Here is a 22,255-nt window from a genome sequence, read left to right as displayed (position 1 = left end):
GAAGCAGGGGCCTCCTGGTGTGCTGTGCTCTGTGAAAGGCCATGACTCAGCCCATCACGAGGGCCCAGCGGTGCCAAATCCCCCCTGGCACAAGGAAACCCTGGGCCAGACTGTGCCCACCTGCTGTGACAGTGGGGCACAGTGTTCCCCTGGCCTCGCCTCACTCCACCTTTCCCATCACAGTTGAGAGGACAGAGTTTTTTCCCCAGGGCTGAGAAAAGCAAAGTTTCCCTGAGCTGTGTGTGGGAGAGCCACAGAAATCCTATGGAAGTCCCTGGGAGAGCACCCAGCTGAGCTCCTGCATCCTGCTGCTGCCACAAACATCTCACTGCATCCATTGATGGGCTCCCTCCTCTCCTCCATGCCCTCTACACCCCCCCGCTCCAAGTCTGGAAGTTTGACACACCCTCTGCAGCCTCTGGACACCGGGAGCAGGACACGTCATGAGGGACAGCATAACCCTGGATTTGAGGGGTGTTTTTACCCACAACAAGGATACTGCAGGTGGAGCAGGTTGTCCAGGAGCTGGGCAGCCTCCACCCCTGCAGGTTTTCAGGTCAGGCTCAATACAGCCCTGAACTACCTGGTCTGGCCTCAGAGCTGACCCTGCTTTGAGCAGGAGGTTGGTTTAGGCACCTCCCAAGGCTCCTTCCCACTCAAAGGACACCTCCTGAGGTTCCTTCCCAGCACCATCACCCCGTGCCTCCCCCTTCCTGCAGGCCACTTCCCCAGCAGCTCCTGCAGAGCTGTCCCAGGGCATGAGCTCTGCCCAGCAGCTCCCGAGCACCTGGAGGGACAGGACAGGGAGCATCTCTTGCTCCAAGGTCACTCCTCTTTGATGAAATCCAGAAGCTGGAGAGCCCCCTTGTACAAGACACAGGCTGAAGCAGACACACAGCTGAGGACCCTGCCAGGGTGTTCCCAGCCCAGCCAGGCTGGGGCTGCCCTGGTGTGCCCTGCTTGTGCCCACAGGGGAGGGATGGGTGGTCTGGCTGCTCCCACATGACCTCTCGGGCAGCTGGCACTTAAATGTCTCCTCAAGGAGCAGCTCCTGCCCTGCCCAGCTCCCAAATCGCCACATGCTCAAGCTGTTCCTTCCTCCCGCCCTGCCTTTATCCCGCTGTCCAGAACAGTCTGTGTCCTGACAAACCCTCCAGCACCATGTCCAGGCACCACCAGTGACCTCATCCCTCACTGTCACCCACGTCAGCACCCAAACTGCTGCCTCTGAGCTGGGGGAGCTGACCTGTCCCCAGACACAGGGCCCCAAGAAGGCACTGCAGCCCTCGGGATGCCCGGGGCACACCCCCCCATCCCACAGCCCACTCTGCTGCCCTCAGCCAGCCCAGCGTGTCTCTCTGGGCACAGGTCACATGTGTCACTGCTGCCACCAGCTCCACCAGCCACACAGGGCCTTGCCCATGTGTCATCCCCTACAATCTCGGTAATGACTCAGCCAGATCCTTATCACAAATCCTCCTTTGTCACCTGGTTTCACCCTCGGATTCTTGACAAGTGACACCACCAAAACCAGGGCAGGACGACACCGCGATTTATTCCTTCCACTGCAAACCCCCCACCCAGCCCTGGGGCCCCGGGGCCAGTCCCTGCCCCACAGACCCCGGCTGTGGGGACAGGCAAAGCCAAGCCCAGGAGCACACGGCGAGAGGGAAGTGGGAGGGTGGGAAAGCTGGAGACAGGGATTGCAACAGCCCGGCCGGGAGGGTGTCCCTGCAGGGACCGGGAGGGACACGGACAGCGACAGACAGGGACAGGGACAACGGGAGCAGCCAAGTGGGAACATCCCCTGGCCAGGCTGGGGCCAGGCCTGTTCTCTCCCGGTATTCCTGTTAGGAGCAGGATTTAGGAACAGCCCGTTTCTCAGTGCTCTGCTGAGGGGCCACGGACGGAGCGGCACCGACGCAAGTGGGCGGCAATTAACACCCAGCAATTCAATTAACACCCAGCCATTAACAACCAAGGCGGGGATCGGGGGCAGCTCTGCTCCCACCCGGCTCCATCGCTCCTGCCGTTATGACATCCAAGGAAAAAAATACAACTGACTTCCCCACTGGTGGAAAGTGGGAGGGAAGGCACATTCCCTGCTCTCAGCAGCTGTCCCACCTCCCACTCCCATCCTGTTCATCCCAGTGCCAAACTGCTCAGAAGCCTTCAGGGGGGGAACTGCTCAACACAAAAGCCATGAGAACATCAACGTCCTTATCTCCAAAGTCCATCTGAAACCTCTGTCCTGGAGCAACCACAGGTCCTGGTGCACAGACACCTCCAGGACACACACACAGACACCTCTGTACTGTCACCACCTCAGACAACCAGCTCATGCCACAGGAACAGCTCCCAATCCATCCCCCCAGGACACTGCCCTGTGCTCCAGGGATGGCAGGGACAGGGACACACCCTCAGGGTCAGGGACATCAGCTCCAAGAGTGTGGAGGATTCCAGAGGTGCAGGTGACTTTGTTCAGCCACCAGCCACCACCCACCCCCTCCTCCACCACCTCCTTACCTTTCTGAAGCCATCCCTTGGGAAGCTGAGCTGTGGCCAGGAGCAGCTCCTCTGTTGCACATCCCAGCTGGAAGCTCCCATCCCGCTGTGCCAAGGTCTCCTCCTCCAAGCCAAACCCCTCCAACCTGAGCTCTCCTCTGAAGGGCCCCAGGAGAGACTGGGGTTAACTGGAACCAGCTGGTTGGATCTTCCCCCTCTGCTCACCTGCAGCTGAGCTGATCTACAGGAGGGATCCAGCAGGAGAGGAACCAGGAGTGCTGCTGGGAGTAAGGAGTTCTCTCCCATGGTAAAACCCACTTTTATTGGGCCCCAGACAGTGGGTACAGAGCAGGTTGTCACAAAGCACAGCTCCAGCCCAGCTGAGTTTGCTGCTGGGCCACAGGGACACCGAGCCTGGAGGTCCCTTCCCATCCCAGGGAGACACCAGACCTGTGCCAGGGCCTCACCACCAAGAATTCCTTCCCAATATCCCATCTAACCCTGCCCTCTGGCAGTGGGAAGCCATTCCCTGTGTCCTGTCCCTCCATCCCTTGTCCCCCAGTCCCTCTCCAGCTCTCCTGGAGCCCCTTTAGGCCCTGCAAGGGGCTCTCAGGTCTCCCTGGAGCCTTCTCTTCTCCAGGTCAACAGCCCCAGCTCTCCCACTCTGTCAGTGTTCATGTGTCATTTTAAATTAATTTAGTATCAGCCACATTAAGTCACATCAACTTAAGTTTTCATCCCCCTCCCCATGGACCATGCTAATCTTTTCCTAATTTTACTTGATTTTAGGAGATGATCTATTTGTATTGTCCTGTTTAATAATTTAGTAGGGTGGTAGTTCTGTGATCTCTCCCAATCTCTCTGAAATATGATAATAAAAAAAAAGTGATTGGGAGAATCTCTTCTTTAATATCTTTGGGATGAAAATGATCCCATTCTGGTTCCCTGGGAAGGTCCATCCTTAAACTTTGAGATCAGAACACAGTGGCACAGAACACCACTGAAATTACACCCACAGGCATGTTTTTAAACATGAATATTTACTAACATAAATAGTGTTTTATTATAACAAAAGGCACAGATTTTCAACTATAAACAATGGAAAAATATGTACAATTTGCACATAGGGAATCAACCAGCAAGTGCACAGTTGGTCACTCCAGATTTCCTTTCCTAGAGGCTGAGATTTCCCTCCTCCCATGTCATTCCATCAGTCAGGAAGTGTCCAGGTTGTATTTCCCCCACAAGAACCGGTGCCAGGGGAGGAGTTTTTGAAGGGGAAGGCTCGAGCAGGCCAGGCTTTCAGATGGAGACGGTGCTGCCGAGCTCCTCGTACTGGATGATGAAGTAGGGGTAGCTCTGGTCGTCGTTGAAGATGACGAAGATCTGGGGCTCGAAGTAATTGTCCACGCAGGAGTCGTACAGGTCGCTGGTGATGCTCCCGGGCTCCACGGGCGGGGGCCTCCTCATGGTGTGGTTGCCCACCGTGTACCTGCCCGTCAGCACCTTGGCCAGGAACATGTAATGGACGCCCCTGGGGGAGCGCTTGGAGAAGTTGTGGGAGTAACTGGCCTTCCTGGCGAAGTAGCTGCCCTGGCCGAACATGGTGGCGTGTTTGCCGCACACGCGCGGGTCGAAGTTGTGCTTGCAGATCCCGTCCACCACGTCCTGGGACGTGCCGTGGAACAGGTGCCGCTCGTTCATGAGCCTGTCCAGCCCGGACATCTTCTTGGACATGTACTCCTTTTTCCTGGAATGGAAAATGGGAGGGGAGGGTGAGTGTTCAGTGCGGGTCGCTCGGGGAAAAGCGGCTTTGGCTACGGCTCTGACAGTGCCAGTGTCACCCTCTGGAATGGCAGAGCTGGGAGGGGAGAGACAGAGCTCCCCCATAAAATTCCTACTCTGCAAACATCCATCATTAAAGAACTGTATTTCCATTCTCTTACCTTTTATACTTCTCCCAAAGAAACTGGTTCTGCACTCGCAGAATTTTCAGAATCTTGTATTTGGTCTCTGGCACAGTCTTGTGGAACAGGTTATAAATGGTTCTATAGCTTTTATCTTCCTTCAGAACAGGCACTTGGATGAAGTCCTGAGATGGATCCATACAAATCCAGGTTTCAGGATAGAAGCTGGGAGAGGTAACAGCAGCAGGAGATAAGATGTGTGCGGGGTCAGCACACGGGGAGGGTGCCGGGGAGCTGCCACCCAGGGTCCTGTGGGGAGGAGAAAAGGTGCTTAAACACTCACAGAAGAGCCTCTAATCACATTTATTTCATCCCCAACATGTCTTAAAAGATTAAGTTGGAATTGTCCAAGGCCAGGTTGGACGGGGTCTTGGAGCAACCTGGGACAGTGGAAGGTGTCCCTGCCCATGGCAGGGGGTGGAACTGGGTGGGATTGAAGGTCCCTTCCAACCCAGAAAGACTCTTACTGCCATTTGCACAGGCCAGATGTGGATTTGCATTTGCAGTTGGTTATTTCCCTGCCCCTCCTCTGGGAATGCTGCCCAGAGAGCAGCAGGGCTGAGGGAGGGAGCTGGGGCCAAGAACCACCACAGATGCCAGAGAAAAAACCACTTGGAACACCCAGTGAAGGACACCAGAGAGACTCTGCTCTCAGTACCCACCTGGGATCTTCAGAGTCTTGAGGCTGCTGAATTTAGGCAGCTGAATTTGGCATTTGTGCTCACCTGCTCAGCCCTGAAGGAGCACCCCTCACTCAGCTGAGCAGCCCTTCCACCCCTGCTCCCTGGAGCTCTCCCTGCAGCCCTCGGTGCCCGCTGGGGCTGTGCCTCCCCCCTGCAGCTCCGGGGCTCAGCCTCCCTAGCAGCTGCAAGGATACATGGAACCACCTCGAAATTCCACCCAGGAGTATTTTCCCAAAGTATTTCTGTGGGAAAAGCTGCCACTGACTCTGGGACCCACCCACCCAGAAAGCCCTGACGGAGCCTTCCACCAGTGCCTGGCCAGGACAAGGTGGATCCTGCCTCCAAACCCCACAGAGGGCCAGAAATGAAACCAAACATCAACATTTCTCCCACTATTCACACATCACCTACAGAACTGTCCATTCAGGTTGTGCCTCTCTGAACATTAAATGCTCCCAGTGATTCAGGGGCCTGAAAGAACCGTGTGCCCCCCAAGAAATAGTTTAATGTGATTTTCTGACTGCAGGTGGAGATTTTGGATTCTAGAAAAAAGGTTTTTTGGAGAAAAAAAAAAAAGAGTCTATTTTTAAATCAACACGTTTGATTTGGATCAGAGAGATGGGAAACTGTGGCAGCCCTCACATTTTTCAGGGCAGAAACACTGAAGTGGTCATGTGGTTGTCACCTGCTGCTCAAGGCCAAAACCAGCCTCCCCTTCATTTGCATGGATTGACTCAACTCAAAGTTCTTCTCCCTGGTTATTAACAGCTGAGCAGAAACCCAGAAGACAGATTTCTATAAGAATTATTATTAAAATAGCAATTAAATATCACGGTGTGCACTTGTATTTAATTTGGTTTTCCCCTTTAATGGGTAAATGGGTAAAAAAATGTTATTGTAGGGACTCAGTCACTCCCACTGGACTGGAAGACCAAGCAGAGATTTCCAATGCCATGGATTAATAAGGCATCAAATCCAATAAAAATCCTGCAACCCCTTATGTACTTGGTTCAGTTCTCCTGACTAGTGTAAAATATTTATATTATTTATTCTACAGGGGAAGCAATTAAAAAGTCAACCCTTGTCATCCACTATCACCCACAGTTTCTATTCCAGGATTCTTTCCCAATTTTAGAACAGAATTAAGCAGGTGGGAGGGAAGGAACAAATCTCAGGTATCACTGTGTGGGAAGTGGAGGCAACAACTTAAGGGCAGATTCCATGAATATTTAAACTACTCTTCTGTTCTTGCTAAGAACTGGTGAATTCAGGTGAGCATGACAAGGCCCTTGGACCAAGAGAACAAGACTGAGGTTTGGTGCAGAGCAGAAATATCAGAGCTGAGTTTGGGGGTTTGGTTGGCACAGACAGCTCTGGTCAATCCCCTGGGAGTGCAGAGCCCTCCAGGCCCATCAAAATCAGTGGGAATTGCATCATTTTAGCACAGCACTGTGGCAGGACAGTCACAGGCAGCAAAACACCAGGAGAACACCTGAAACCCTCCTTTCTGACTAAGGTGAGAGCCAGGGCTGCTCTAACCAGCCAGCCCACCCTTGGTTTTTTACCTGCACCCTCCAGTTTCTCTTTCATGACTTGGGGTTTCCCTCCTGTAAACCCACACCTATAAATGTTCCCAACACCACGTGTTTGGCTGTGACCAAACCCCCCCTCCCCTCGTGACCGGGTGGGGTGGGGACTCTCAGGAACCCCAGTGCTCCCAATAAGCCATCAGGGAATGGTTTGGGTGAAGGGCCTCAAAGCCCCTCCAATTCCACCCCCTGCCAAGGGCAGGGCCACCTTCCATGGACCAGGTTGCTGAAAGCTGGACAATAATTTGGCAGACCTGGAGTACACCCAGTGTTCTGAGATCCACAAGGTCCATTATAAATCTGAGTAACAGCGAGGAGTTCCTCAGATAAATGTTATTTTGGAAAGTGGAGAAAGCTGCACATAGGACCCAGATTTTGAATTTTTCCACCCAGCAATGCCTGTTTCCTTGTCACATCTCAAGGAACACAGTTCTCCTGGGCAGACCAACCCGGAGAACAGAGGGAACTCCCATTTTCCCAGGATACCTACTGCAGGAAGGGCATCAGCACGACGCAGGAGCGCAGGAGGGGCCTCCTCTTGATCTCCCTCCTGAAGCAGGCGTTCTGCTGGAAGCCATCCTTGATGTTGAGGATGTACTGGTTGTGCCAGGTCACAAACCTGACCTCCTTCAGCCCCCGGCACGTGGCCTCCTCGATCAGCCTCACCACGGGCTGTCCGGGAGAGACAAGGAGAGGAGAGCATACACGTGAGAAATGGCACCTTCAAAAATTAGTGCTTCCTCTCTGTGCTACAGAAACCCAGCTCTGTAACTTCTCACACCTCAGACACCCTGAACTTGTCATTTGTGGTGCTCTGTGCCCAGCTCTCTCCAGCTCTTGGGTTTACCTCAGCAGGTATTTCTGGGACTGCCAACATAGATGAGGTTTCATTCAAAATATCCTGTACAGCTCTGACCAGCCCAAGGGCTGCACTGGAGGAGCATGTCCTGCCCTACCAGAGCTTTGGGGACGGGGGAATAAATTAAAAACTGCAAAGGTAAATGGTAGTGGTGTTAAAAAGGCAGAAGAAAGTTGTCTCACTGTCTTTAAACCAGATTTCTAGGGCTTAGGAAGGGCTTTGCTGGCTCTGACAGGGGCTGGTTTGCTCTCCAGTGTGACAGCCTGCTCAGCCTCCACAGCTCTGATGTTTTCAGGGGTAATTCCAGTCCCAGAATCACAACCCAGCCCAGCAGAGCTGAGATCTCCCTTTCTTGCTTCCTCAGTTCAACGCTGACCTTCCCGATTCTCTTCCTCACCAGTAACTCCAAGGAACTTGGCTGAGGGTTGGAGGAGGCAGCAGAGCAAACATGTCCATAGATGTGACACACTGCACAGAGCTCCAGGTCACAGCCCAGCCCAGGGGAAGGTGGGACATACCTCAGAGTACTCCCTCCAGCCAAAGTGGTCCCTGCAGAAGTACTTCCAGAGGGTGAAGCAGCTGGAGCTGGAGCCGGGGCAGGACGGGGTGCACAGGCGCCGCATTTGGTCAAACTCTGCAGTGTCGTAGAATTTCATAAGGTTCAGATCCACACAGAACTCCTGGCCCCTGGGGAGAATGGGAAAGACGGGATTCTCACCTCCTGTAATCCACTGAACCCACAGTGTTCACAGAGGGACAAAACCCCAAACCCAGAATCCCAGAATGGTTTGAGAGGGTCCTTAAAGCCCATCCCATTCCACCCCTGCCATGGGCAGGGACACCTTCCACTAGCCCAGGTTGCTCCAACCTGGCCTGGGACACTTCCAGGGATGAGGCAATCACAGCTTCTCTGGGCAACCTGTGCCAGGGCCTCCCCACCCTCACAGCCCAGAATTCCTTCCCAATATCCCATCCACGGCCCTCTGTCCACGGGAAGCCATTCCCCCTTGTCCTGTCACTCCAGGCCCTTGTAAAAGGTCCCACAGAGACTCTGTGACAGGGGTGGGAACAGAGATTTCTGAAGAACTTCTCCTCACCAGCTAACCAAAAAAACAGGTCTCTATTTATAAATTAAAGCAGTTCAGTGGAATTATCTGCACTGAGAGAATGAGCACACTGAACTCTCAGAGGAACAGGGCACACAACCCCAAATTTGGTGCTGTACAACAGCACAGTTCAAAATAAAACTCCACAAGCACTTTCAACAGCACTACCTGGCTCCTCGAGTAAGTTATATTTGCTCTGTCCCCCAAACTGTAAGAACAACACAGAGATACCATGTCTTTGTGACACTGAACCCAGTAGGTTCCTCGGCTGGCGAGTTGTAACACCGATGTATTTTTATAAGAGGGATGTATTTTTTAGATGAATGCAGCCTGCCAAAATAAGGCTGTTTGGGCTCTTCCTTGCACCCTTCTGGAAGAGCTTCACCCCGAATCCCCCCGGGCTCTTTCCCTTCAGCGTGACAAAACACCCTGTAAATGCTATGTACAAACAGACGGGCAGAGAAATATGTTTTGTAAGCTCTCTGAAAACACGTGTGGTTTCGACCCCTCCTGCCGGGTTCGGGGACGTGTCAGGAGTTACCGCAAGCAGGTTCAGAGAAGCAGAGAGGCGGCGGCACGGGGGCCCTGCAGGAAACCAGGGCCTGTTCCCAGCAGCAGGGCTGTGGCACAGCTCAGCTCCGTTCCCAGCATGGCTGTGGCATGGCCCAGCACAGCCCAGCACAGCCCAGCTCAGCTCCGTTCCCAGCATGGCTGTGGCATGGCCCAGCACAGCCCAGCACAGCTCCATTCCCAGCACAGCCCAGCCCATTTCAGCTCCATTCCCAGCACAGTCCAGCACAGCTCCGTTCCCAGCACGGCTGTGGCACAGCCCAGCTCACGCTCAGGGCTGAGGAAGCTGCTGATTTTCTCTCTGACTAAACCAGTTCCTCTCTCTGCAACAGCAACAACCTGGTGGCCCCCCCTCCCCCAGGGCCACGGTGGCTTCAAAGGGCCCAACAGGTAGGAGAAGGGTTGTGCTCAGGGCTGACACTGAGCTCGGTTACTGTGGGACAGACAGGTCAGGCAGCCGTGCTCTGCTGACCCCAAATCAGCAGTATTTCATCTCATTTGTGCAGCTGTTTGAAGCTGTAGGTGAGGGAATCACCCAGAGCTGAGTCCAGCTTTGGATGAGGGACCAAGTGTTTAAACTCCTGCATGAAACCCAACTTCACTGGAAGTACAGTGTCTTCCTAAGATCAGGGAGAGTCACAGAATCATTTAAATTGGAAAAGCCCTAACCACTCTCTAGCACTGCCAAGGCCACCACTAACCCACGTCCCCAAGTGCCACATCCACAGGGCTGTTCAATCCCTCCAGGGATGGGGACTGCACTCCAGCCTGTGCCAGGGCTGGACAACCCAAAAACCAGCTTCATTTTTAAGCACGGATACTGAAATCGGAACAGCAGAGCTTAAGACAAGAGCAGCCAAAATTTGCTCCCACCAAAACCCACAGTGGGAGGAAGAACCCAGGCCCAGGGAATGCTCCCGAGGGATGTTCATCAACCAGCTCCTCCCAACAGAGCAACAGCCCAGAGCACTGAGCAGGACTGGGCTGTGAGGTGTGAGAGGCACACGGGAACCTCTGCACGGGGCAGGAGCACAAACCAGCCCCAAACAGCCTGAGCCTCCATCTCAGCACTGCCTCACCGTCCTCAAACCCAGGAGAGGGGCAGCAGGTGCCAGGGCAGGAGGTCAGTTCCATATTTGACTGAATTTGTGCCCTCCTCACATCACGCTGCTCCTCTCTGTGGTGACCCTGAGCTGCACGGGAGGGTGAGACGTGGGGAAGGACAAAGGTGCTGAGGACATGTTTCCCTCTGAGCTTAAAGGCTCCATCAGCAGAGGGAAAAATAATCCATCAGGACAGCAGTGGCTTTGCTGCCTTTCCTATACTTATTTTCAAAAAAGTTAGAAAGACTCGTTTTCCTGCCTTTACAACTGGTAACGGGGGGGGGTTTAAAAAAGCACTCTAATGGAATTTTTGTTGTGAGGGGGTCCAGCTTGTAAATCTGAAACAAATGCTGGTACACTGGCCCACATTTTTTACATATATATATACACACACACACACATATATATGCCACAGCTTCTCTGGGTAACCTGTGCCAGGGCCTCACCATCCTCAAAGGGAAGGATTCCTTCCCAATATCCCATCTAACCTTGCCTTCTGTCCGTGGGAAGCCATTCCCTGTGTCCTATCACTCCAGGCCCTTGTCCCAGATGAATGTTCCACGTCACCCCTTACAGACCCAGCTTCCCAAAGAAGCTCCTGTGGTGGCTCCTCTAGTGCAGCCATGTGACTACAAGAATCACCTCTGCAACGATTACTCAGCTCAAATCCCTCCCGATTTCAACAAACCCGAGCACCCACGAGGAAGGAACTCCCCGACCGCTGCTCCTGCCGAGCCAATAATTGCCACGGACTCTTTGTGCTCCTCGCCCCGGGATGGGCAGGCCCTGCCCCGCACTGCTGCTGCAGGATCACCCGGAGCAGCTCCTCCCGCCAGCAATCCTCGCAGCAATTACAACCTTTGTCTCAGCAAGGGCTGCTTCACTGCCCCGAGCAGCCGGGGAACAGCCTGACCCCGACCTGAGCCAGGTGACAGCTGTTCCCAGCACTGCCGCCTGGTTATCGACTGGGAACGGGAGGAGGGATGGGGGAGTCACTGCCGCTCCTCCACAACCCCTGCTTCCCGAGATTCGCACAGCTACGAGCCAATTAGTTTTATCTCATATGCAAATGATGCTCTGAAGTGGTGCAAAAAGGAATCCATTGACGGGCCGTTACACAGCACAAAACAATTCCAAAATCACTTCACATGGCTTTTGTTCCTGCGTTCCTCCGAGCAAGGAATTCAAAGCAGTTCTAAACCCCCCAAACTCAGGCAGAGGACTCTCAGCTGGGTCCCTATCTCCGGTGTTATCACCGACACAGCCTTATCTCACTGTGATACTGTTTGTATCACACAGAAAATTCCTGAAATTTAACTATTCGATGGGCCAGCCACCCTGAACTCCCCGAGTGACCGAATGACCGCTGGCCAGAGAAGCTGTGGCTGCCCCATCCCTGGAAGTGTCCAAGACCAGGTTGGACAGGGCTTGGAGCAACCTGGGCTAGTGGAAGGTGTCCCTGCCCATGGCAGGGGGTGGACTGAGGTGGTCTGTAAGGTCCCTTCCAACCCAAACCACTCTGTGGTTCTGTGATTCTGTGACTGAAATGCTCCCACCGTGCTGTGGATGATTTAACCCCCTACAAGCACATTCTGACAGCACGGGAGAACAGCCATCCACGCACACAGGAACGAAGGAAAACTGGTTTCCTTGTCCCCAGCCCAGAGCACTGAGTGCCACAGCCAGGTCTTCCTGGGACACCTCCAGGGCTCGGGACTCCAAACCTCCCTGGGCAGCCCCTGCCAGTGCCTGACCACCCTTTCCAGGGAGAAATCCCTCCTGATGTCCAACCTGAGCCTCCCCTGGCACAGCCTGAGGCCGTTCCCTCTGGTCCTGTCACAATTTCCTCTGACCACCCAAAGCCCATGAATGGGGACTCACTGACTGGCTCCAGGCAGGGTATGTCCCACTGGGGATCCACCTGGTTTTCCCTGACTGGAGCCATTTCATTCTGGCCTTTCTCTTCTACCTCGAAGGAGCCATTTTGCAAAACTCTCAGAAATTACAGGAGAAAGAAAGGAAAAGAAATCAAAGCAGCAGCGAGAGGCTGTTGTGTCAGGAGAGCTGGGATACCTTTTTGCCAAGAGAAAGGGTGGAATTTTCAGCCAAAGAGGGGGGAACTGACGGGTCAGGAACCACAGAGTTGTTTTAAACAAATCCTTGTGTAATCCACGATGACGTTGCTTGTTTTGAAAAGCAACATGTGCATGACCTGACAGGTGTGTGTGTGTGTGGGGAAACCTGCTCAGCTCCTCAGCCAAGTATTTCCCCTTAGCAAAGAGCATCTTTAAATATCCCGGTGTGGGTATCTCCTGCTGGGAAGCAGCACTTGGCATTGCTCTCTCCAATACTCCACTGAGAGCTGGAACTTCTCCAGGACCTCTCCTCACATCCATGGAGAAAACTGAGGGCTCCTGAGTATTTAAACCTGCGTGAGTTGATATTCCCCCATTTGTTTAGGTAGCTGGGTATGGGGCTCTGCACACCTGGCAGACTTAAGAATGCAATTAATATAATTTATGATGAATATTCAGTTTGAGGCCAAGCTGTAAGAAGTGGCTGAAGAAGTTGCATTACAAAGTAACTAAACAAGGCTTACCACTTCTCCAGTTAAAGATCACATTCCCTTAGGTGACAGGCAACAACTTAATGCATATTTTACATCACTCACCTCAGTAACTTATCTCTGTCATTACTCATCTCGATAATTAAGAGGCAGGACGGTTTATATAAATAGCTGCTTGAAGAACATCCTAATGTCGAGCTTAGTCCCTAACTGAGCTGGTAGCCAGCACTCTGTGGGGCAGCCCAGCTCCCCTGGGGCAGCACTGGGTGCCAGTGTCACACCTCCACTCACGTAACCCACACACGGGAGGGCAAACAGGGCCCTTCCCGGCCATGCCAAGTGCTGAGCAGGCGTTTCCTGCCGCCTGCCCCGGGCAGACAGGCCTGCAAAGCCCGTCTGACCACGGGAGATTAATGGCTTTAACAAACAATGCCGTCACCATGGAACGCGGGGCACGGGAGAGGCCCCGTCCGGGCTGCCAGGGGACACCACGCACACGGGGACACGCCATTAGCGGCAGCGGGTGGCACCGACCCCCACAACCCACCCCCAGCAGCCCCACCGGGAGCAGAGGCACCCCCAGCCCCAGCCCCCCGCACCCCAGGGCTCAGCAGGGTCTCCAGACACAATGGGTGCTGCATAAGGAGAAACCGGTGACAATGTGCAATAGGACATTTACCTCCCGCTTCAAAACCAAAGTCTGAGCCTGATACTCCTTAAAACTTGAAAGTTTGGAATCAGAAGCTCTAGTCTTAAACTCAGCTTCACTCCTAGGGTCTCACTGACACCCACACACATGGGGATTGAATACAAAACAGAGCTACAGAAACAGCCACTTGGGTGTTCCACAACATTGGGTATTATAGATTTATAACAGTTTCCCAACCTTGCATTGGGGCATGATTTGGTAGCACCTATTCAAAGACCTTCACAAGGACTTTTAAGAGAAGGAAGGAGAGTGCAGGCTATGGAATTAGCAGCTCAAAGCAGAATTTAGTTAGAAAATGCTGATGTTAAAGTAGTTTATGTCTTTGTAGGCTACTTTTACCTGAAGAAAACACATCATAGAATCGTGGAATCGTTTGAGTCAGACAGGACCTTAAAGCCCATCTCATTGCAACCCCCTGCCATGGGCAGGGACACCTCCCACTAGCCCAGGTTGCTCCAAGCCCTGTCCAACCTGGCCTTGGACACTACAGGGATGGGGCAGCCACAGCTTCTCTGGGCAAAACCTGTGCCAGGGCCTCCCCACCCTCCCAGGGAAGGACTTCTCCCCAATATCCAGTCTAAATCTACAGTTTGGCAGACACCCACTCAACTGAGAGTCAAGCCCAGCTTGTTCCCAGACTGTCTCTGCTCCGTCAGGCTGAGCTCAGCCCGGCACTCCGGGGTGTCTGAGCCCACGCAGCTCCTGCACCTTCCCTCACAGTCCCAGAACATCATGTCTCTGGCACACACGCCCCAACCTCCTCCCAGCTGGGTCAGACAGACTGAAACTCCGTGTCCCAGGAGCCCTCGAGCCCCACCAGGCTGGAACCTGCCCCGGCGCCGTGGCTGTGCAGCACCTTCCCCGGGCTGACTAAGCCATGACCAAGCATTGTTCCCTCCAGCATTAATCATTCCCAAGTCCATCCTTCAGAACACGTAGCTCATGTGCAGGGACGGATTTGGTGATACAGCCTCTAGAAGAAAACTTCCTGCTCATCTGCACAGAGCTCAAACTGAAATTGCTTTGTGGGTTTATCTCTGCCTTTGCTGCTTTCTTTTCAGAAATCATTTCACATACTTGGGGAATCTGAAGTTTCTCTGTTGTAAAATACAGCAAATTTTATCTGCTATGCACTTACACAAGATTTTTAAAATATGATTATTCCCAATTACATATAATTCTTATTCTCTACTTCACGTTCACTCTCAGTGTGGGGTATTTATATTCTGGTATTGCCATCACTAAAAAGGCCCTGGCACGGGTTGCCCAGAGAAACTGTGGCTGCTCCATCCCTGGAAGTGTCCAAGGCCAGGTTGGACAGGGCTTGGAGCAACTGGGATAGCAGAAGGTGTCCCTGCCCATGGCAGGGGTGGGACTGGATGGGCTTTAAGGCCCTTCCAACCCAAAGCAGTTTGTGATTCTGTGAAAAAGATTGGATTTAGTGCCTAATCCAATGTCAGGTTAGGTGAGAGTAAAGACTAACATTGACTTTAAGCACTAGATTGGGTTACTGGTGTCTAATGAGAAATCTCAGTGCAGTAAATGAAAATAAAATGTTAAGGAAGCAGGGATATAATTCCTTCAGGAAGTGGAAGGAAGGAGAGGCAGTGAGCACAAGCCCCAAGGACTCGGATGGCAAAGGCAGTGGGAAGCCTTCACTGCACAGGTGTCTGAACTGGCAGGAGCTGCACCAGGCTGGCAAACTTCTGTCTTATCTGCCCTGCCCCATCTGCACTGTGCACTTCCTCCAGAAATGAAAAATAAAGCAGCCTGCAGCCTGCACCAGCTAGACCTGGTGAACTGTAAACATGAGCCTCCCCACTGCTCCTCAGAAGGGAACCTGAGTGTAAAAGCTGAAGAAGTTTCAGCTCTCGAGCCCACACTGGTAACACAACCAGGGCAACCCAGCAGCTGTTGGCTAATTTTAGACAATGAGGCGATAAACACGACCCTGCAGAGGAAACAACAACTTCTAATAACTGCTTTAATACTTGAGGTGTCAGCCTAGAGATGATCAGCATTTCTGCTGGTGTTGCTCGGGTTGTTCTCAGGGAATTAGCTGAAACACCATCATTTATTATCAGTGACAGGACGTTTCCAAAGGACTCCACTGAGCCCCCCTTTGATTTTGGCTGCTTGGAACGGAATGATGAAAAGTGTGCTGGGAGTGCACAGTGTATTCACAGTGACAGAAAGCAACTGCTCTGTCATCCCTGGCCCTGCCAAGGCTCTGTCAGGCTGCCACTTTCTCTAATACACAAAAAAGACTAATTAGGAACGTCAAGAACAAGCAGAAAATTCCACAACAGCCTCTGAATTTCTACAGAGCCAAAGTTTTCTTATTTCACATGCCCCGTCTCTCAACTTCAAGGAATACTTTCCAGATGCCAAGTAACAGCTTTAATAGGTGTGCACGAATTTTCTGTTGAGGGAAACTTGTTGGATATTAATCAGGTAACATCATCCCATGGTTTATAACACACTTGGATACAAATATCAGGAAAAAAAGAAGGCACATTCTGTTGGATTTCTGCACCCTTCCTAGCAAGGGAGTAAATTCAGTTACCTACCGATACTTGACTTTGATCCTGTCGTTGTCAGGGTTGCAGTAGAGTCTCTCCAGGTGCTCCTGGGAATCGTTGGTCACACTCTGCCAGGTCTGGGTTGCTGTCCTCCTCACCTGCCAGTGATAGGGCAGGACCGTGTGATGTTTGGGACAGTCACTGCCATAAACACAAGTGCCCTGGAGAAAATCCACACAGATCTCGATCCCGTCCTCCTGGTGGGTGTGATACTGCAGCTGGTTCAGGAGCTCGAACACCAGGTCCAGAGAAGCCTCTTCACTTTTACCCTGGAATATCCCAGCACTGAATTTATTGCTCGGGTTCAAGTTGTATTGCACTGGACAGCTGTTCTCCTGGAATAAGCCAGACGTGCAGCTTTCCAGAATCTTGTCAGGGAACAAAGGACGAGCTGCACCATCGCTGGCACTTGGGTGCAAAGGATGATCCTGGAATGATTCATTACCATTATCTGCAGCAGTTCCAGGAGTTTCTGGGGAGAAGCCTTGCTCTCCTGACTGGATGTCCTGCTCGGGATGCCCGGGGGAAGGACGAGCTCCTGGCAACTGACCCTGCACATCTGCAGCTGTTGGCACCAGCACAGTCACATTATTTTCCGTCTGGGGGCAAGAAGTACCGAGGTCCAGAGTCTTTTTCACAGCAGGTTCACATAAATCACTGTGGCCACCACCTTGGCCCCGGGGCACAAAGACCCTCTCCAAGGTCCCAGCTCCCAGCAGGCTGGTGAAGATCGGCCGCAAAGCCCGGAGGGTTTGTGGGTCCAGTCTCTTCTGCACTTGCTGCTTCTTCTTGAAGCAAGGCTTCACTGGTGGTATCTTCTCAGACAGCCTCAGCTGAGGAGGAAAGTCCTCTGAAGGAGGGCACTTCATCCCTGGGCAGGGAGCCTGGGGCACCACGCACGCTGGCTTGGGTTCGGTGTCCATCACGCACAGACTTTGCTCTCTCCAAATCACTTTCAAATGTCCCAGAGCCTCCCAAGAATCAATCTAGGGCAGAAAGGAAAACAAGACAGTTAATCTCTCTAATTGCTCATGGTTGACACGAACAAGATCACCCCTGGAGAGGATTTCGAGCCAGCAACAGCAAACTCCTCCCCTCGCTGTGACTGCGGGGAGCCCTTAGGCACGTAAAGCATGAAAACAGCTAAACTCAGGCTAATTAATCCCAAACCCACACTCCTCATCTTCCCGCACATGAAGTCTCTGAGACACTCAGGCACGAACACACAGTCCCCCGAGGGTGGGCAGGAAAGGGGGATGGTCCGACGCCTCCTCCTTGTCAGGATGTTCAATAAACAAGAGCACTTTGGTTCATTATATTCCACAAAAGCCAACATGACAGCGCTCATTCCTGTGCCTCCCTCACACCCAGACCTGAGGAGCATGAGACATACAGCCCCGAGTGTCCTCAGCACACTCCGGGCATTCTTGCACCATTTTTTCCCCCACCACAGAGGCAAACCCACACATTCCCATTCCAGTCGCTCGGATCCTCCCTCGTACCACCTCCCACCTCCACCAGCAGCATCGCCAGAGAACCGCTGGCTGCACATAAACCCAGGGCAAACTTCGTACAGACTTCGGCAAGGGCCAGGATTTAATCCTGGGGGGGTTTCAGAGGAATTCCAGCGCTTCCAGCCCGTTCCTGTTGCCGCCCTGCCCGTGCCCTGACCCTCCCTCTCCTGTGACTCAGCTGCACCGTCACCCTGCCGTGACACCTCTCGCCCGGGCAACAGGAATTAAAACCGGGCACTGCAGCAAACTACAGGGTCATAGTTACTCAGGAACTGAGAGAGAAATTGTCTGTAAGCTGCAGAGTTATATTTTTTTAAGGCACAAATAAGCAGTGTGTCTCGTACGTCACCAACAGCAAGCACTTTGCCTTTTAATCAGCAATCCTGTACTATTTGATTATATTTAATTAAACCCTCTTCAATCTCGCCCGTAGCCTCAACGCTCAGACTGGAGCACATTAAGGATTACTTCCTGGATAAATGCATCCCAAGCAAAGCAACTTCTCATTTTCAAACAAAATCCCAGAGAACAGAGAAAATTTGGCAATAATTTCTTACTACTGACGATTTGCTCTGGAAAATTTCTCACTGAGTCTTCCTCATTTTGGAACATTCATTAGCAAGGCTTTTCCATTTCCCTGGGAAACAGCACGTCAGGATTGCCAGGAAAAATAAAAAAAAGTTGTATCTCTCCGGTTTTTCCATTTTTAGATTACATTTAAAGGAACTGGTGTATGTTTGCCAGTTAAACAAAGTCACTGGTTTATCTGTTATTCTTCCGCAGACATACCAGGCAGTTCTCCTTCTAAACCACCAAAGGCACCTTCAAGTAACTCCAAAGGCAACTCCGAAGGGAACAGGATGTTTCCCTTCATCCAGCCCAGGTCTCAGAGCCCCAGCAATGAGCAAGAGGATCTCCCAGGGCTCAAGGAGTCCCTGCTGTGCCGAGGAGCTGAGCAAGTGACTTCTGATCTCGTTCAGGCATATCCTCGCTTCTATTTCAACATTTACATTTCTCCCTCGATCAGCATTTAAGTTTCGCTGCTATTTTTAAAGAACTGCCTTAGCGAGCAGAGTCGAATTCCCCAACGCCTCTAAAAATAAAGCAGCGAGAAGGATGAACGCGAGGCTCTGCCGGCATTCCCGTTCCAGCATTCCCCCATCCCAGACGAGCCGCTGCCGTGCCGGAGCAGGATCCCCGCAGCGATGCTCGGTCGCTCGCCGCCTTTCACAGCCGCGACGTCTCGGTGGGAGGTTTCGCTCCCCCAGCGCTCGCCATCGCACGCGAGCCGCCCCTCCTCTGGCTCGGGAAAGCCGCTCGCCGGCTTTCACAAACCCGAACACCCAGCACTGCGAGCGGCAGCCCGGACACAGCAGCCAACGGGCGGCGGGGGCAGCCCAGCCCCGCCGGCACCTACCGGGCTCCCTCGGCGCGGCTGCCGCGTCCCGACCCGAATCCGGGGGATCTCCGCGCAACGAGTCCTTTCCTGGCGGGGGGAAGGATCGTGAAAGAGGTGAGAGCCGCCGGCGGGGGGGCGAGCACCTGAGCAAGCAGCGCCTCGCAGGCTGGGCGGGTCCCGCCCGGAGCGCGGGGGGTCCCGGGCTCAGCACCGCCCCGCCGAGGGGTGTCCGGCGCCCCATCCCGCCGCCTCGCCGCCCGGCTCCCTCTGCTGCCTGCTCCACATGTTCCCCGCCGGTTTAAAATATCGCTGCCGGGAGCGCTGGCAGGGCAGCGCCCGGCCGGGGCGGAGCCGGGCCGGTCCCCCGCCCGCCCGGCTCCGGTCGCCCGCGGGGTCGGTGCGTCCCGGCCGAGCCGCCCGGCCCCGCCTCGCCCCGCTCGTCGGCGGCAGAACCGAAACCGCTGCCCGGGGCCGTTCCCCAGCAACCGACGGGCAAGAGGCGCCTTCGCGTTTCATTTAGCACGCACCGAGCGTTTCGTTTCAGGCCGGCAGGGAGGCAGGCAGGGAGGCAGGCAGGGAGGCAGGCAGGGAGGCAGGCAGGGATGTCCCCGGGAGCGGCGCTGCGTGCGCGGGGCTCGCACGCGAGCCGGCGAACAACGCCGGGAACGAGCCGTGTCAGCGCCCGGAACAGCCCGTCTCAGGAGGGCAACGGACGGCACCTGAGCCTCCCGCGGCTCCGAGCCACGACGGGGCGAGCGGCCCCGCCTGCGATCGGCGGTGACTAAGAGGCAAAGCTGGGGGGCCCCTCCCGACCAAAGTCACCCTGACTCAGCTCGGCACCCGCACGCACCCCTGGCACGGGCCCTGCTCCAGCACCGTGACACACGCGGCAAGAGCGAGCGTCACGGGGAACGGGCTGCCCAGAGCAGCTGGGGCTGCCCCAGCCCTGAAGTGTCCAAGGCCAGGTTGGGCTTGGAGCAACCTTATCTAGTGGAAGGTGTCTCTGCCCATGGCAGGGGTGGGATGAGACGAGATTTAAGTTCCTTAAGCCAAACCAGTCTGTGGTAACACACTACAGGCAGCCACTATTTATTTACCCAGTGTGTTATAGGTGGCGCTGGTTCAGAGCGCAGTTGAGCTCTCTTTGTCCCCGGCCGTGGCCGTGTCCCCGCCGGGCTGTGCGTGTGTGAGAGCACAGCAGGGCGGCTCAGCCGCTCCGTGCAGCCCTGACATGCCTCCCTGCTGAATCACCGCCTGTTCCTGAGCAAACCTCCACAGCACCCGGCCAGCCATCCACACGGACACCAGCCACAACCAAGTGCATCTGCAGCACTAACTTGGCCAGATAAAGTAACTTATAAAGAAGTAAACATCTTCAGAAGGTAAAAATTATGTTGGATAGATGGAACATCTATTATATTATTTGCCCAGAGAAGCTGTGGCTGCCCCAACCCTGGAAGTGCTCAAGATCAGGTTGGACGGGACTTGGAGCAACCTGGGATAGTGGAAGGTGTCCCTGGCCATGGCAGGAGGTTGGAATGAGATGAGCTTTAAGTCCTTTCCAAGGCTAACCATTCTGGGATTCCACAACTCGTGTTCTTGTTTCAGTTTCAAAGCCAGTCTTTAGTTCCCTATGTTCAGTGACTTTATGGAATTACACATACAGAATATACAGGCATATGGAAGGAAACTCATTTTAAGGTGGCACAGGCAGCATGGTGCACTTGGAAAATCTGCACAGCTGTGTTAATAATCCAGGCAGAATATGGCACTTCTACCAACAAATTACAACACTGGAGCTTCACAGAATCACAGAATCCCAGACTGGTTTGAGTTGGAAGGGGCCTTAAAGCCCACCTTGTGCCATGGGCAGGGACACCTTCATTATGCCAGGTTGCTCCAAGCCCCATCCAACCTGGCCTTGGACACTTCCAGGGATGGGGCAGCCACAGCTTCTCTGGGCAACCTGTGCCATACCACCCTCACAGCCAAGAATTCCTTCCCAATATCCCATCTCACCCTGCCCTCTGGCAGTGTGAAGCCATTCCCTGTGTCCTGTCACTCCAGGCCCTTGTAAATAGTCTCTCTCCAATGCAGTTGGAGAGAGAATGACACAACAGAGGCTCAGTAAAGGTGGCATCTGTATCTGCAGGAGCTGAAAGCAAATTATCACCTGTAAATGAATTGAACTCTTGAGTGTCTGAAGCACCAGACGCAGCCCCAGAGCCTGTCTGGGCTCGGCGAGCAGAGCGTGGCGGGGCAGGGTGAGGGCAATGTGTCACATCCTCACGGGGACGGAAGCTGCACACACACACGTACTTATCTGCCATCACCAGAACAGAAATTACCGCTCTGGAATAGCTCATTTCACGCATGAGATATAAATAAGAGGCACATATGGCTGAGCGACACACTGGGGTGGGCACAGCTCCCGCTGCAGTGGGAGTGGGAGGATGGACCCGGGCAAAGATGGAGGCTGGAATAACCATCCTGCTCCAAACAAATGTATAATTAAAGGAAACACATCACAGCACACCAGACCCTCGTACGCCCATTTCAGAGGCTCCCACACACAAATATAGAAAGAAACTCTGACCACCGTGGAAGCATGATCTCATTTTTAAATACATGTTTAAATCTTAAGCAAGAGAATGAAAGCTTTAATTATTTCTTTCAGATGGTAAACGGCACCAGAGTGAATGCAGCAATTTACAGCTCTGCCTTGCAAATCCAGGATAATCAGTATGCACACTTGATTTGGGATGAAAGAGGGGAAACATCTGACTTCAATGTTTGTGCTAAAACAACAAAGTTCTCAGGCTCCAACACATTTTTTTCTAGTGACGGAAACCTCCTTTTCTACCTCAACCTTTGCACAATGAACATTCTTCACTCCCTACAACACATCCCAGGACAGGAAGCTGATTGTCCTTTTCTGGTGTTTTATACAAGTCAACAAACAGCACTGTGCTGATGACTAACAAAAAGCCCCCTCCAACCTGGCCTTGGACACTTCCAGAGATGGGGCAGCCACAGCTTCTCTGGGCAACCTGTGCCAGGGCCTTCCCACCCTCACAGCCAGGAATTCCTTCCCAATATCCTA

The 22,255-nt window shown here is 53.3% G+C and overlaps 1 protein-coding gene across 4 annotated transcripts in view; it reads right to left on the bottom strand.

The window, feature by feature from the left end:
• Positions 1–3,528: 3,528 nt before the first annotated feature.
• TIPARP (TCDD inducible poly(ADP-ribose) polymerase) overlaps positions 3,529–22,255 on the bottom strand; it is a 24,555-nt gene continuing 5,828 nt past the window's right edge. Inside the window, exons 1-6 of one of the 4 annotated variants that reach the window (XM_018079232.1) lie at positions 19,171–19,252; positions 16,228–17,225; positions 8,122–8,290; positions 7,235–7,416; positions 4,452–4,721; positions 3,529–4,255 (exon numbers count right to left, since the gene is read on the bottom strand). In XM_018079232.1, coding sequence (XP_017934721.1) covers positions 3,808–4,255; positions 4,452–4,721; positions 7,235–7,416; positions 8,122–8,290; positions 16,228–17,162 — 2,004 coding nt within the window. In that variant the 5' untranslated portion in view covers positions 17,163–17,225; positions 19,171–19,252 and the 3' untranslated portion in view covers positions 3,529–3,807. Of the gene's footprint in view, positions 4,256–4,451; positions 4,722–7,234; positions 7,417–8,121; positions 8,291–16,227; positions 17,226–17,413; positions 17,905–18,542; positions 18,873–19,170; positions 19,253–22,255 lie in introns of those variants that run through there. The other 3 variants (XM_018079234.2, XM_018079231.2, XM_018079233.3) reach the window with 3 other exon arrangements.

This window comes from Manacus vitellinus, unplaced genomic scaffold (assembly GCF_001715985.3).
Source record: "Manacus vitellinus isolate BGI_N305 unplaced genomic scaffold, ASM171598v3 scaffold_45_pilon, whole genome shotgun sequence".
NCBI lineage: Eukaryota > Metazoa > Chordata > Aves > Passeriformes > Pipridae > Manacus > Manacus vitellinus.
This window is presented reverse-complemented; position numbering and strand designations above follow the sequence as displayed.